General features: G+C 43.9%; 1 protein-coding gene across 2 annotated transcripts; it reads left to right on the top strand.

Moving 5' to 3' along the window:
* The first annotated feature begins 5676 nt into the window (after positions 1-5676).
* ccr7 (chemokine (C-C motif) receptor 7) lies at positions 5677-12753 on the top strand. 2 transcript variants are annotated; one of them, XM_062544310.1, is made up of 4 exons: positions 5677-5956; positions 9755-9801; positions 9967-10038; positions 10878-12753. In XM_062544310.1, the coding sequence occupies exons 1-4, from the start codon at positions 5941-5943 to the stop codon at positions 11961-11963; spliced, it is 1221 nt and encodes a 406-aa protein (XP_062400294.1). In that variant the 5' UTR covers positions 5677-5940; the 3' UTR covers positions 11964-12753. The 2 variants fall into 2 exon arrangements, with proteins under 2 accessions (XP_062400294.1, XP_062400295.1); XM_062544311.1 differs by having other exon boundaries at positions 5678-5956; positions 9970-10038.
* The last annotated feature ends 279 nt before the right edge of the window (positions 12754-13032 follow it).

Raw genomic sequence — 13032 nt, 5'->3', positions numbered from 1 at the left:
AAAGCTTTTGAAAAAAAAAAAAAAAAAAAAAAACTTATTCCTTTAAATGTCAAGGTGATGGTGACACATGAAACAGAGTTCTCTTGAACGTTACCACAGACATGCAAATTTTACTCCTGTCTCTGTACATGTTTACGTTACTTGGCCACAGGATGAAAAGGTGACTAAACCACGACTAAAGGAAGTGAGTGAGAAGATAATGTGTGGGGCCATGCAGGCCTCTCCTGGTTAGTCTTACTGCCACATTCCCCTCTTGTGCTCCATTGTTATCCGAAGGAGTTGCTAATTAGTCGAGGAGGAGTAGTAGAAAGGCACCGGTGGCCACCTGTCAGTTCAGTGCCAACAATGAATCAATATAGAAACACACAGATTGGAACACGGGGGCCCCTTTACAGAGTCTAGCCGTACAGTTGAGGTTCTAGTGGGTTTCCTGTTTTTGCAGCAGGCTCATATCCAGAGAGGCGCCATATGGCTGCTGGCTGCCTTCACTATTACTATACAGTGCAATGTGTGTGTGTGTGTGTGTGTGTGTTCTTAGGTTTTGGCTCTCATAGTTTGGGTGAATCCCTTCACATTTCCTTTCTTCATCTGAAGTGCTGTCTTGCCTCAACCACTGCAACTATACTTTCTTTTTGTCTTAAAATGAACTGGTTGCCTGCTGTACCTACTGTCACACTGTTAAACAGTGTGTGTGTGTGTGTGTGTGGGGGGGGGGGGGGGGGGGTGGGAGGGTGGGTTGTGGGTTAGAGGTAGGGGGCCAAGGTACATGCCTGTGTGTGTGTGTGTGTATCTTGATGATTACAGTATACAGCTAATGGAAATCAAAACATCCAGAATCTCAAAACATTAGAATTAAAAATACCCTACCACTCAGAGTTTTTTAGAGTAATCATTTAAAAATTAATGGCGAAATAAGGAATTGCTGATCTTCAATGCAATATCTACATAAGTATACAGATGCCCATTATCAGCAACCATTCATCCAAAGTTCCAAAGGCACATTTTGTGTGTGTATGTGTGTGTGTGTGTGTGTGTGTGTTGTGCGTGAGTTATGTGTGAGTTGTGTGTGAGTTGTGCGTGAGCTGTGTGTGTGTTGTGCATGAGTTGTGTGTGAGTTGTGCGTGAGTTGTGTGTGTGTTGTGCATGAGTTGTGCGTGTGTTGTGCATGAGTTGTGTGTGAGTTGTGCGTGAGTTGTGTGTGAGTTGTGCATGAGTTGTGTGTGAGTTATGTGTGTGTTGTGTGTGAGTTGTGCGTGAGTTGTGCGTGTGTTGTGCATGAGTTGTGCGTGTGTTGTGCATGAGTTGTGCATGTGTTGTGCATGCATGCATGAAGCGTTTGTCTTTGCCCTGCACTACGCTGCACTGCGCACCTGAGATGTGGTTACAGTGTTCTCTCTCCGGTGTGCCTTTCCTGGCAGAAGTGAAAGCAGAGCGCCACAACCGCACGCCTGCACACCTTAGCACTGCACCACGACACAGAGGGGAGGTGTGGAGGTAGGGGCCCAAGCTATGTGCGTGTGTGTGTGTGTGTGTGTGTGTGTGTGTGTGTGTGGTGAGGGGGTGGGTGGGTGGGGGGGAGTTATCTGGGGGGATATACTGTGATGGTTTTTGAATGTGGTTTAATTCATTTAATCACAGGTATTTCGGATTTACGATGAATAAATATAATTGTTTTGTGTGTGTGTGCTGTTTGTGTCACCATGCAGATGCTACAGTAAGTTTCATACTTTTTCCCTACCGGTGTGCAGGTCGAAAGTGACCCTCCATACTCAAACATTTCAAACCTGGCAAAGACCAACAGAAAAATCCCCAAGAGAACTGAACTTCCACCTGCATGAACTGTTTTCTGCCCTGTGAGTGTGAAACATGAAAGTACAGGAATGACAGAAGCTACTCGAGTGAGAGAGAGGCTGACGAATAAAAGGTGTGACGGTGGCCCCTGCACCATGACCCACTCCCCGTCTCTCATAGCTGGTGTGTTTATTATGCACGACCTGCAAGTGCAGGTGACTATAGGGTGTGGATCTGGCTCAGTTCTGTTTCAGCTCTGGTGGAGTTCTGGCTGTGGAGTTGTAGTCTAGACCGGCTCAGTTCAGCTGTGTGGTCTCTTGCCCTTGTAAAGCAACTTGACCTGCTGCCCTGAGGTGTGATGTGCTGCACCAGGCGTGTTTGTCCTGATATCACTCAGACAGGTGCTCTCCCTCCATCAAGCTGCTAGAAGAAGGGGATCCCAACAAGAGGTCCTGCTTTGAGCCAGAAGAGGCCCGACCTCAGAATGTGTGAACTAGGCCTGCACCATTTGCCTCCCTCCCACACTTTGTTTTTGGTATTTTCAATTTTTTTTTTTTAAATCATAATTATTATACTACGCACTGGAAATGTTGTAAAACCACAGCTGAGGTTCCCACGCTAGAGTCACGTTGAGTTGTGTATTGGATAATAATGTGGGTAAATCTGGAGCTTACGCCATGGTTTTGATTGTAGTGGGTTAAAGCTGTAAGTACCGTAGCAGTGAGGCGCATCACATGCAGTGGCTGTGTGATTGGGGTGGGCTTACAGCACGGAAGGAAGAGCGCCAGCAGCAGTCGTGCAAGACGAGGCAAGCGGGGGTACTTTTATTTGCTTTGATGTGATTTTTTTTTTTTGTTGATATTTTCGTTGAAGCCAGATCTGTTTTCAGTAAATGACAGAAGAAAAAATATATATATGTATAATTGATATTAATTACACATTTTAATTAATTCAAAAAATAATATAATGGAAAAGTTACAAATAGCTGATCTTCAATGCAATATCTACATAAGTAGCTTATACAGATGCCCATTATCAGCAACCATTCATCCAAAGTTCCAAAGGTATATTATGTTTATGTGTTTACAACGTTAATCTGATATCTTTTTATTTACATTTTTTTTTATGTATCTGTATATTGTCCCTATTCATGGAAGGCACTATTGGTGATTGTTGATTATTATTGGTCTGTATCAATACAAATAGCTGAATGATTTAGGAGAGAGCACAGGAGCTGTCCCAATGAGATGCCTTATTTTCAGCAGCAAGAGGCCCGAGCCCCCATCTGAATTGCATTTAGTTTGCATCTTGCGTTTGGTTTTTGGTACTTTCATTGAGTTGTTTTGGATAATAATGTGTGTAGCCTACATGGTGTTGACTGTAGATAAATATACTAGCCTATGTCTATACGGTACATACATATATATACATATATTTAAATATATACACACACATATATAGTATACAGACACTTAATTGTCTGTTCCAAAAGGTTACAGAAATGTTTCTTTGATAAAGCGCCAAGGATCACATTTAAAACACATTCAAAGAGACACACAAGATCATTGTGACTGTGAATTGTTCCTTTTGTGCTGTTCAGAATGGCCAGAATCTGCCTGACTGTAGTATATTGAAGGTGCTAATTACCTCCGCCAAGGAGCTTATGTTTTCATGGGGGTTTGTTTGTTTGTTTCTTTGCTTGTCTGTTTGTTTGTTCGCAAGATAACTCAAAAAGTTATGGATGGATTTCGATTATATTTTCAGGAAAGGTCTGAAATGACCTAAGGAAGAAGCGATTAAATTCCATAGCACTGTCTGGATCCATTTTGAAAGTACAGTGTGAGAATTATCTCAAGTGGTGAATGTGTCTGTGGAGTGGGCTTACAGAGCTAGCAACTGCCATGCAAGTTGAGAGGTGTGAGCAACTTCGCAAGAAGTACTTGTTGTTTCCAGGAAATTAAAATAAATGAAAACTGTTCCTGATCATGCAAACACTATGTGTTCGATACAAATCACAAAATAAAAGCAATACAAATCACTAAATCTAGGAGAAAGCACAGAAGCAGTAGCCTATTGTTATCTTTTTTGGGCATTTTACCTTTTTCTTTAAACTCTTGTTCTATCACAATGATACAAAAAAAACATGAAAGGAAATGTTCTCAGAAAGTGACTCCTTTTGTCAATGTGCTCCACAACTGCAGGCGTTGCCTTGATCTCTGTACATATTTCATGAAGCATGGGTGTGTATGGGTGTGCCACTCACTGTGTGATGTGTGTTCCCAGATGCACCTCAGCCATTTAGACATCTGTCATTAAAAGATACATTTTATGGTTATGTTTGTGGTTCTGAACAGTTGGAAAGAACAGTTGAAACTAATGAAAGAATGATTTTCCCTACTAAAAACAATTTATAGAAAATAACAAAACATATATAAACTACAACTCTGTAATGCCAAGTGAAGATTTCAAGACGATTGGTAAAATGCAATAGCCACATCATTCCATCAACTACAGAGGATCACAGGAATCAAGAGTCTTGAGGTCTGTGATCTCTTGGTGTTGATGGATGGCAGACATAGCAGTCGCTCACCAGAGGACACCAGAGGGCTGGATCATTAAGATGGGTGAGAATAAGATAGGTGCAGATCCAGTAAGAATCCTGTAGACCAGAGTGAGGGATTTGAATGTAATTGTATTCTATACCTGCAATTGATAGCCAATGAAGGGAAAATAACAGACGAGTGACATGTGTCTACTTTGGCTGATTAAAGACCAGACATGCCGCTGCTTTCGGAATAATCATTTTACAGTGTTCATACATCTCAAAAGACCATATACACAGAAGGGTAAACACTTTCTATACATTGCAACCACAGATACTAAACAGCCAAATACTATCTGCGGGCCTCCAGAATAAAAGATGCACTTGGCTGACTTGGTGCTTTTATGGAAATTGTAGTTTAAGGCCTGCTGGTTATGAGGGATTAGCAATGATCACTAGACTACATTTTTTCCTAACCTGCATTTTTACAGAGAGTGTAAATCTCCAGATGGACTGATAAGACATTATTTTCCTTCACTTTTGTTCACTCATTTTGGTTAAGATATTACCATATCAGCTTAATTATCAGCAGCACCATCTATACACTGCAAATCAAAGCCGCACCTTCAGTGCACAAAACCCCCAGATTAGAATTGATCATTATCTGTGGTTAAGTCAGTTTATCTGTAGTTCCTCCACTGCGTTTTTTCAATGAGTTCTGCCATGAAATCAAGAGCAATTTGTCATATAGAAACTTATGATTATGTTTTAAACAATAATTCATTTTAGTTTTCTAAAGGTCTCTTGAAAATATCAGTGACACAAGCTATGCCACCAACCAGCTGACAAATGACTAAAATGAATCTAGGCTATAGCCACAGTTTGGTGAATATGTGGTGATCTTTTAGCAAAAATGTTAGTGTATTTCATGTTATCGCACCACAACGGCTCCAGATATGACACAGGTGCTTTTATCTTTGGTCTTTCGGTGCGTGTGAAGCACACATCTTATCTTAAAGTAAAAAAACAAAAACAATCCACACTTGGGGCCTCTCAGAGGGAACTTGACAAATCCCCCTCCTCAACAACTCAGAGTAAGAACACAAACACTAACCACAAGATCAACCCGAGCCCTTTTTTCCCCTTGCTCTGTCTCTCTCTTGCTTTCAAAAATGTCCCTCAAGTTTCACTCAACTTCAGACCAGATACCTACACCTACCTCGAGGAGGGAGGAGGGAAGAGAGGAGGGGGTGGAGAGCGTGCCACGAGCATGTGTGTGTCTGTGTGTGTGTGTGCTGTGTATGCATGTGTGTGTGTGTGTGTGTGTGTGTCTGTGAGGTGTGTGTCTGTGTGTGTGCAAGCGTGCACGACTCCGTGCGCGCGTGTGCGTGACAGGAGAGAGGAAGCATCTCTCATCTGTCTTGCCCTCTTCCTCTTTGAACTCACACTCGACTCACCTCAGCCAGAGACAGGACAGGCCTACAGTATAGCCTGTTTTCCACTCCAGCGATCGGCAACCGCATCCTCTGCCGGGTGTTCACCGGTCCTTGCCCCCCTGCACGAGGCCCCTCTGAACCACTGCTCGCCAACCACCACCACCCAGAACAATGATCATCAGCGCGGGTGAGTCAGTGCCAACCGCACACACACTATACCCACCCTGCAACCACTTACAACTACTACCTAGTGTGCAGTACAGTATGCGTCCCCGTGATTGCTGTTTTCTGTGTGCGTGTCAGACTGGTTCAGCTTATTGAGTGGTGATAGATAGCGTTGCATTTTTTGCTGTCCTTTGTAGGGGCTCTTTTGAAAAAAAAAGAGATGTGAGATCTCAATGGGATTCACCTGGTAAAATAAAGGATAAATATATATAGCCTACATAAATATCTCTCTCTATATTGCCACGCGTCACATGTAATTGAAAGAGGTGTGCTTGAGATACGTGAGTTATGAGAAGCTTAGAGCTCAGAAGAGATTCATTTTGTCTTAAGTGATGCTGCTTTTGTGGAGGACATTTTTTGTTAAGAGACCGTAAGCAGAGCCAATTTCTATGAATGTGTGTGTGTGTGTGTGTGTGTGTGTGTGTGTGTGTGTGTGTGTGTGTGTGTGTGTGTGTGTGTGTGTGTGTGTGTGTGTGTGTGTGTGTGTGTGTGTGTGTGTGTGTGGCGGAGGTGGGGGGCAGGGGGGGGGGGCAAATGTAAATGTATTGAACTAGCTATCAAAAGTAGTTGTCATAGTCTCTTTATGTATGTGACCTGAGAGACAAGGGCGCCAGGATGTATAGTATAGACAGATAGTGTTGCACAGCGCTGACCAAGGAGAATTGATCATTAATGCTGCACAAAATGCTGCAAAAGCAATTATCAGTGTGAACATTCATGTATGTGTGTGTGAGAGTGTGTGCGCACGTACAAACCATAAAAACCTGAGTTAAGCAAAAATAAAGAGCTGACTATAAGGCAAACTGAGGTTAGTAAAACGTGTGTTATGAAGAATTAGCTAATGGACTGACAGAATGTTTCTCTGCTGGGGATGTGTGTGTGTGTATGTGTGTGTGTGTGTGTGTGGGGGGGGGGGGGGGGGGGGGGGGGGGGTTGTGTGTGTTTGAATTATTGAATCAGCGTCTCCCCATTTTGAACAGCAATGCTTTTACATGCTATAGTGTCATGTTGGTCAAAATGCACAACGCTGGTTCCCTGCTGCTGAATAGTCCTACCCCATAAAACAAACATGTGTCAAACATGCAAATGTGCAAACCAGCTATCAAAAGTTGTCATAGTCTGTTTAGCATATAAATGTGACTTGACAGAAAAACGTCAGGATGTATAGACAGATGTAGTGATGCACAGCTTTGACCAAGGACTGTTGATCATTGCAAAATGCTGCAAAGTGTGCATGTGAACATTCATGTGTGTCCGTGTGTGTGTGTGCACGTCTGTGTGTGTATGTGTGTGTGTGTGTGTGTGTGTGTGTGTGTGTGTGTGTGTGTGTGCATGCACTCTTCCACTCAGTAGCATTGTTAGATTAGATTAGATTCAACTTTATTGTCCTTGTGCTGAGAGGACGTAGACAACGGAATGCAGTTTGAATCTAATCAGAAGTGCAAAAAAAGTTAAAAAAAAAAAAAAAAAATGCAACGTGATATACAAAGCATAGACAGGAGGTGCATAGACAGGACAAGTAAGTTAGTATAGTTGGTTTACAGATGGTAGTTTACAGTAATATAAATCAAATATAAATATATGCTGTGTATTAACAGTAACCAAGAGCGGACTAAATATGGTTATGTACAACATGTAAAGGTGTGTGGCTCTTACTGTACATGCTCATCTTCAGCCATAGACAGACATCCGGCAGAATACAGCATGCCTATCCCCCTCAGTGCAGAGACAGACAGACAGACAGACAGACTGATAAGACTGACAGAAATACATAGTGTGTAGCCTGCTGGGGTTTATGTTTTCTTGTCAATGTGTGGGTTGATATGTGGCTTGGAGACTGAGACTGGGTTGGTCTGCAATAGTAGCAGGTTGAGCAGAGCAAAGTGATGTGGTGGGTCAGGGTTTTTGTTTCCAGTCTCATGTTGACTTTTGCATAACAGTGTGTACAGTATTTGTGTCTGCACATGCACAGACATGCACGAGTGTACGCACGCGAGAGAGAGAGAGAGAGAGAGAGAGAGAGGAGATGAGGTGAGAGAACAGGAAACTTACAGGTATAGAAAAGTGAAGAGAGAGAGAAAGAAAGAGAGAGAGAGAGAGAGATAGAGAAAGAAAGCCAGTCAAAGGGGGAAATCCCTATTCACTTGACTCATTTTTACGATGGAATGATGACTGAACTGTCTGAACATTTATGTTTAACACTCGCTGTATGATGCATGATGTAGCCAGTGCAACCACGCGCATCACGCATGCACTAGGTAGGGTACCAAGGGCCGTTGGGAGCATCAACATGGAGCCAATAAACAGCTTACCGCTTTTCATTCTTCCGAACGTTTACAGTGTCGAAATGCAACAACAGCATGTTACTGTACATGCAATGGTGATATGGGTCCTCTCAATCTCCACTTTGCAGCAGATCTAATTTCAACATTTAATTGGGAACGCACAAGCGCGCACGAGAGAGAGAGAGAGAGAGAGAGAGAGAGAAAGAGAGAGAGAGAGAGAGAGAGAGAGAGAGAGAGAGAGAGAGAGAGAGAGAGAGAGAGAGAGAGAGAGAGAGAGCCTGGTCAATGTTGATAATTGATCTCCTTTTTGATGTAAGAAAAAAAAACTTCAACAAAGACAAGGCTAGAGATTCCGGAGTTATGCGGTTCCCACTACTGACCATGAACTGCTGTCCATATATACCACCATAGAGAACACGAGGTCATAGATTCTTTCTTCAAGTTCTGTGTAATCTAAGAAGTAAAACTAGCCGACGAGTCAACTATCAATGTCTCAACGCGTAACAACGCGTCACGTAGTCTTTGCAGTCATAGTCTTATCTAGCATGAGGACAATTTTTTCAAGTTTCGATTTCACAAAAAGTGCCGACTAGACAGTTATCCCCTCAAGTCACCATCAGCTGACACGTAGTACTAGTTGCAGATAGAACTAGTCTACCTCTGACATGTCAAAACGAAGGAGAAAGCCATGGTGAAATACAACATTTCTCGACGCCCTGATCCTGGCTATACGGCCTTGTCCGCGAGAGGGCACTTTAACAGGCTGCACTGTGCTATGCAAAATGGACTATAATATAAAGTGTGGCATTTTAAACTTGTGTTATTGAATAGGTGAGTATTAAAGTCTTCAATAATGCATTTCCCTTCTGCATTTAGGCCACATGAAGCAAGTCGATTGAAACGCATTCCAATTAAACAGCTACAGTAGCCTATGTGGCTACCATTCACCTATTTTGGAAACAGGAAGTGTCTAGACACCATCATGTCATGACATAGCCTACTTCTAAAGGCATTTTACAGCAACTTCATATTATGCATATCACAGTTAATACTGAGCTATAAATGTGGCAAAAAACAAACAAACAAACAAGAAAACCCGCCAGAGTTTGTTTATCCATTGTGTATTTTTGAATGGAGCTGGCAAAACGGTCGTATCAAAAGAGTATACGTTATGTAGACTCAATGCCCTTAAAGAGACAGTTCACCATTTATTAGAAACAGCATCAAAAAAGTAGGCTAGTATTCATCTTGCTGTAAGAAATTAGTATTTTAAACAAAAGGAGCACTTTTTGGGAGGTGGCACCCAAATGGCCAGCAGCAGCAGCACTGCACGATGCAGCCCATGGGTTCGACAGAGACATCCCCTCATCTTAGCCCAATGAGCCCATATACCAAATCCATTTCCCTTCAACATTGGCCCCATTTTAAGTGCCCTGTTTCAGATTGTATTGATACACAGTCTCTCTTTCTTGCAGTCAAACTCTTTGGGCTCGTCCATCTGCTCTGGGCCTGCCAGCTCACGGTGAGTAGCCTATATCAGCAGCCTGTTCTCCATCTTGCTCACAGGAGATTCGATATTGTGCAGAGACTTAATTTAACCGTACTTTTCGATCACTAGATCCCTTTAGATAAAAGTTACACAAAAGTGAACTATCATTTGTTTGTTTGTTTTTTAAATCCTGTCTAGAAGGAATGTGTTGCACAAGAGAATGCCACAGAAATGATGTCTCCAAATAGCCCAGCACTGGCTCCAGATTCGGTAAGTTGCTTCACTCTTTGCAATTGCTGCAAAACAATTATTGTCATTCGCTTGAAAAGGCACATCAACAGTATTCCGAGAAGCTGTGGTAAAATGATTATAAGAAAAAGGTAGACTTCTGATAAATAATGACTCTGAAGATGACGATGTCTCGGGCAACTCTCAGAGCAGGGCAGGGCAGTGTTCTGGCATGTCCACTGATATTGAGCAACTTTGTCTTTTCTGGAGAAATGTATTCATCAGCAGTCAAATAGTCATGATCATCCAATCAGAATAAATGGAACTGGTTGTGTGGTTGCCCTTTAGGGGCAGCTGTGGTGTACTGGTTAGCGCACCGGGCTTGTAACCGGAGGGTTGCCGGTTCGATCCCCGACCAGTCCACCATGGCTGAAGTGCCCTTGAGCAAGGCACCTAACCCCTCACTGCTCCCCGAGCGCCGCTGGTTGGGCAGGCAGCTCACTGCTCTGGGTTGTGTGATTCACCTCACTGTGTGTGTGCTGTGTGTTCACTAATTCAGTTAAATTGGGTTAAATGCAGAGAACTGAATTTCCCTCACGGGATCAAAAAAGTATATATTCTATTCTATTCTATTCATTGACATCGGTCAAGATGTCTAGAGTATATTTTTATTGTCAACCACACAATTTCAGAGACAGCCACATCTAAAATTGAACATCTCAAAGTCACTGATAATGATGAATGCAACTCAAGTAACAGAAATACCAGTGTGTTTGGTCATAAGCAATAATAAAACATAATCAATTTAATGGGTCGTGGATGTTAATTAACACCACAATTGTTCATTACTGCTGCACCTCTTCCTCTCCCTTTCTTTACAGACCATCTCATCAGAGGACAACGTGACAGACACGGGTCTTACTACTACAGAATACAGTTACGATACCGACGAGGGCACGTACGATTACTCCAACATCGAGCTCCTCTGCGAGAAGAAGAAAAACCGCGAGTTCCGCGCCTGGTTCCTGCCGACCGTCTACTCCGTCATCTGCTTCATGGCGCTGGTTGGCAACACTCTGGTCATCCTCACGTACATCTACTTCAGCCGGCTGAAGACCATGACGGACATCTACCTGCTCAGCCTGGGCGTGGCCGACCTGCTCTTCGCCCTGACCCTCCCGTTCTGGGCGGCCAGCATCATGGCCAAGTGGGTGCTGGGCGCGTTCCTGTGCAAGGCCATGCACGCCGTGTACCGCATCACCTTCTTCAGCGGCATGTTCCTGCTCACCTGCATCAGCGTGGACCGCTACTTCGCCATCACCAAGGCCGTGTCGGCGCACCGCTGCCGCTCCCGGGCCATCTACGTGAGCAAGGTGTCCAGCCTGGTCATCTGGCTGGTGGCCGTGCTCTTCTCCATCCCGGAGATGATCTACACGCACGTCAGCGCCAACGAGACGTGCGACCTGTACTACAACCAGTCCGCCGCGCTGGTGGTGGGCCTGCAGGTCACCCAGATGGTGCTGGGCTTCGCCGTGCCCGCCCTGGTGATGGTGTTCTGCTACAGCAGCATCGTCCGAACGCTGGCGCTGGCCAGGAGCTTCGAGAAGAACAAGGCCGTCAAGGTCATCTTCGCGGTGGTGAGCGTCTTCCTGATCTGCCAGATACCGTACAACATCGTGCTGGTGCTGAAGACGGTGAACACCGCCAGCGGCGGCACCAAGGATTGCTCCGAGGACAACGCCCTGATGTACGCCATGGACGTCACCAGCGCGCTGGCCTTCCTGCGCTGCTGCGTCAACCCCTTCCTGTACGCCTTCATCGGCGTCAAGTTCCGTCGCGACCTGCTGAAGCTGCTGAAGGACCTGGGCTGCATGAGCCCCGCGCTCTTCTACGAGCTCACCTCCTGCACACGCAAACGCTCCCTGGGTGGCATGGAAACCGAGACCACCACATCCTTCTCACCGTGACAACAGGAACAGGGTTGACACCCCATGTTTTTTTTGGCTGCGAGCACCTAGCCTTAGCCTTAGCCTTAACCTTAACCCTAACCCCTGCCTAACCTTAGTGCCTTCCATGCAGCACTGCCTGAAAGACGACATTTGGAGCGTAAAATACCAAAAGGCCAAATAAGGGGTAAACACAAACAAAGGAGTTCACACAAATAACAAGTTTGCTAAGCATTGTGGCCCGGAGGTGTCATGATAAGATGTTTCTAAATCACAAGGCAGCGGATCCGTGTTCATCCACATGGTATTTGACCCGGTATTTCACACAGTAGCGGCATGTGATGAATGTACACCACTGAAACATTGGTCGAGTAATAGTTGCATTGATGTTGGAATGTTTGAGAGACAGCACTTTTTCTGTTATTATCCAAATAGTATTAACGTTTTTAACTCACTTTTTAGATAATCCATTTTTTATCCTCCATCCTTTGTAGTATTATCTCTATTTTTGTAATTTTCTGTGAGACTTGATAATACAGTATGCACTTCTGACAGCTACATTATGCCCACAGTACCTACATGTATCACCTTTTGTAATAAATGTATTTGTTACTGTATGTATATTACTTTTACCATATCTGCCATGCAGCATGATGGTACTGTCTGTTTATGTACATAGTGCTAACGGATTGTAACACACACACACACACACACACACACACACACACACACACACACACACACACACACACACACACACACACAAACTCACAAGTTATGTATTCAATTCTGTAAAAATTGCTCAATAAAAACAAACGATTTGAACCTTCTGTTGTTCACTTTTTGGTGATTTCAAAGACATTAGATAGTGCCAGGGAATATAAACACTACCACAGAAACAGAAAACAGACAGGTCAGAGGTCATCTCTTTCAGTTCAGTCTCCCTGGGGACCCCTGGAGTCACTGACATGCCTACAAGACCTCTCTTCACTGACCATGACTACTAGCCCCTGGAAGAAGAAAGTCTATGAATGAATTTCTGCACACAAGCAGTCACACACAGAAATCTCTCACTCTTTCATTTCAGACA

This window comes from Sardina pilchardus, chromosome 1 (assembly GCF_963854185.1).
Source record: "Sardina pilchardus chromosome 1, fSarPil1.1, whole genome shotgun sequence".
Classification (NCBI taxonomy): Eukaryota; Metazoa; Chordata; class Actinopteri; order Clupeiformes; family Clupeidae; genus Sardina; species Sardina pilchardus.
This window is presented reverse-complemented; position numbering and strand designations above follow the sequence as displayed.

What these genes read in the sequence shown, in the direction of transcription:
- ccr7 (XM_062544310.1), top strand. An exon ending in TCTGGGCCTGCCAGCTCACG is followed by an intron (nt 9,802 to 9,966) that starts GTGAGTAGCCTA and finishes AATCCTGTCTAG; the next exon opens with AAGGAATGTGTTGCACAAGA. An exon ending in CAGCACTGGCTCCAGATTCG is followed by an intron (nt 10,039 to 10,877) that starts GTAAGTTGCTTC and finishes CTTTCTTTACAG; the next exon opens with ACCATCTCATCAGAGGACAA.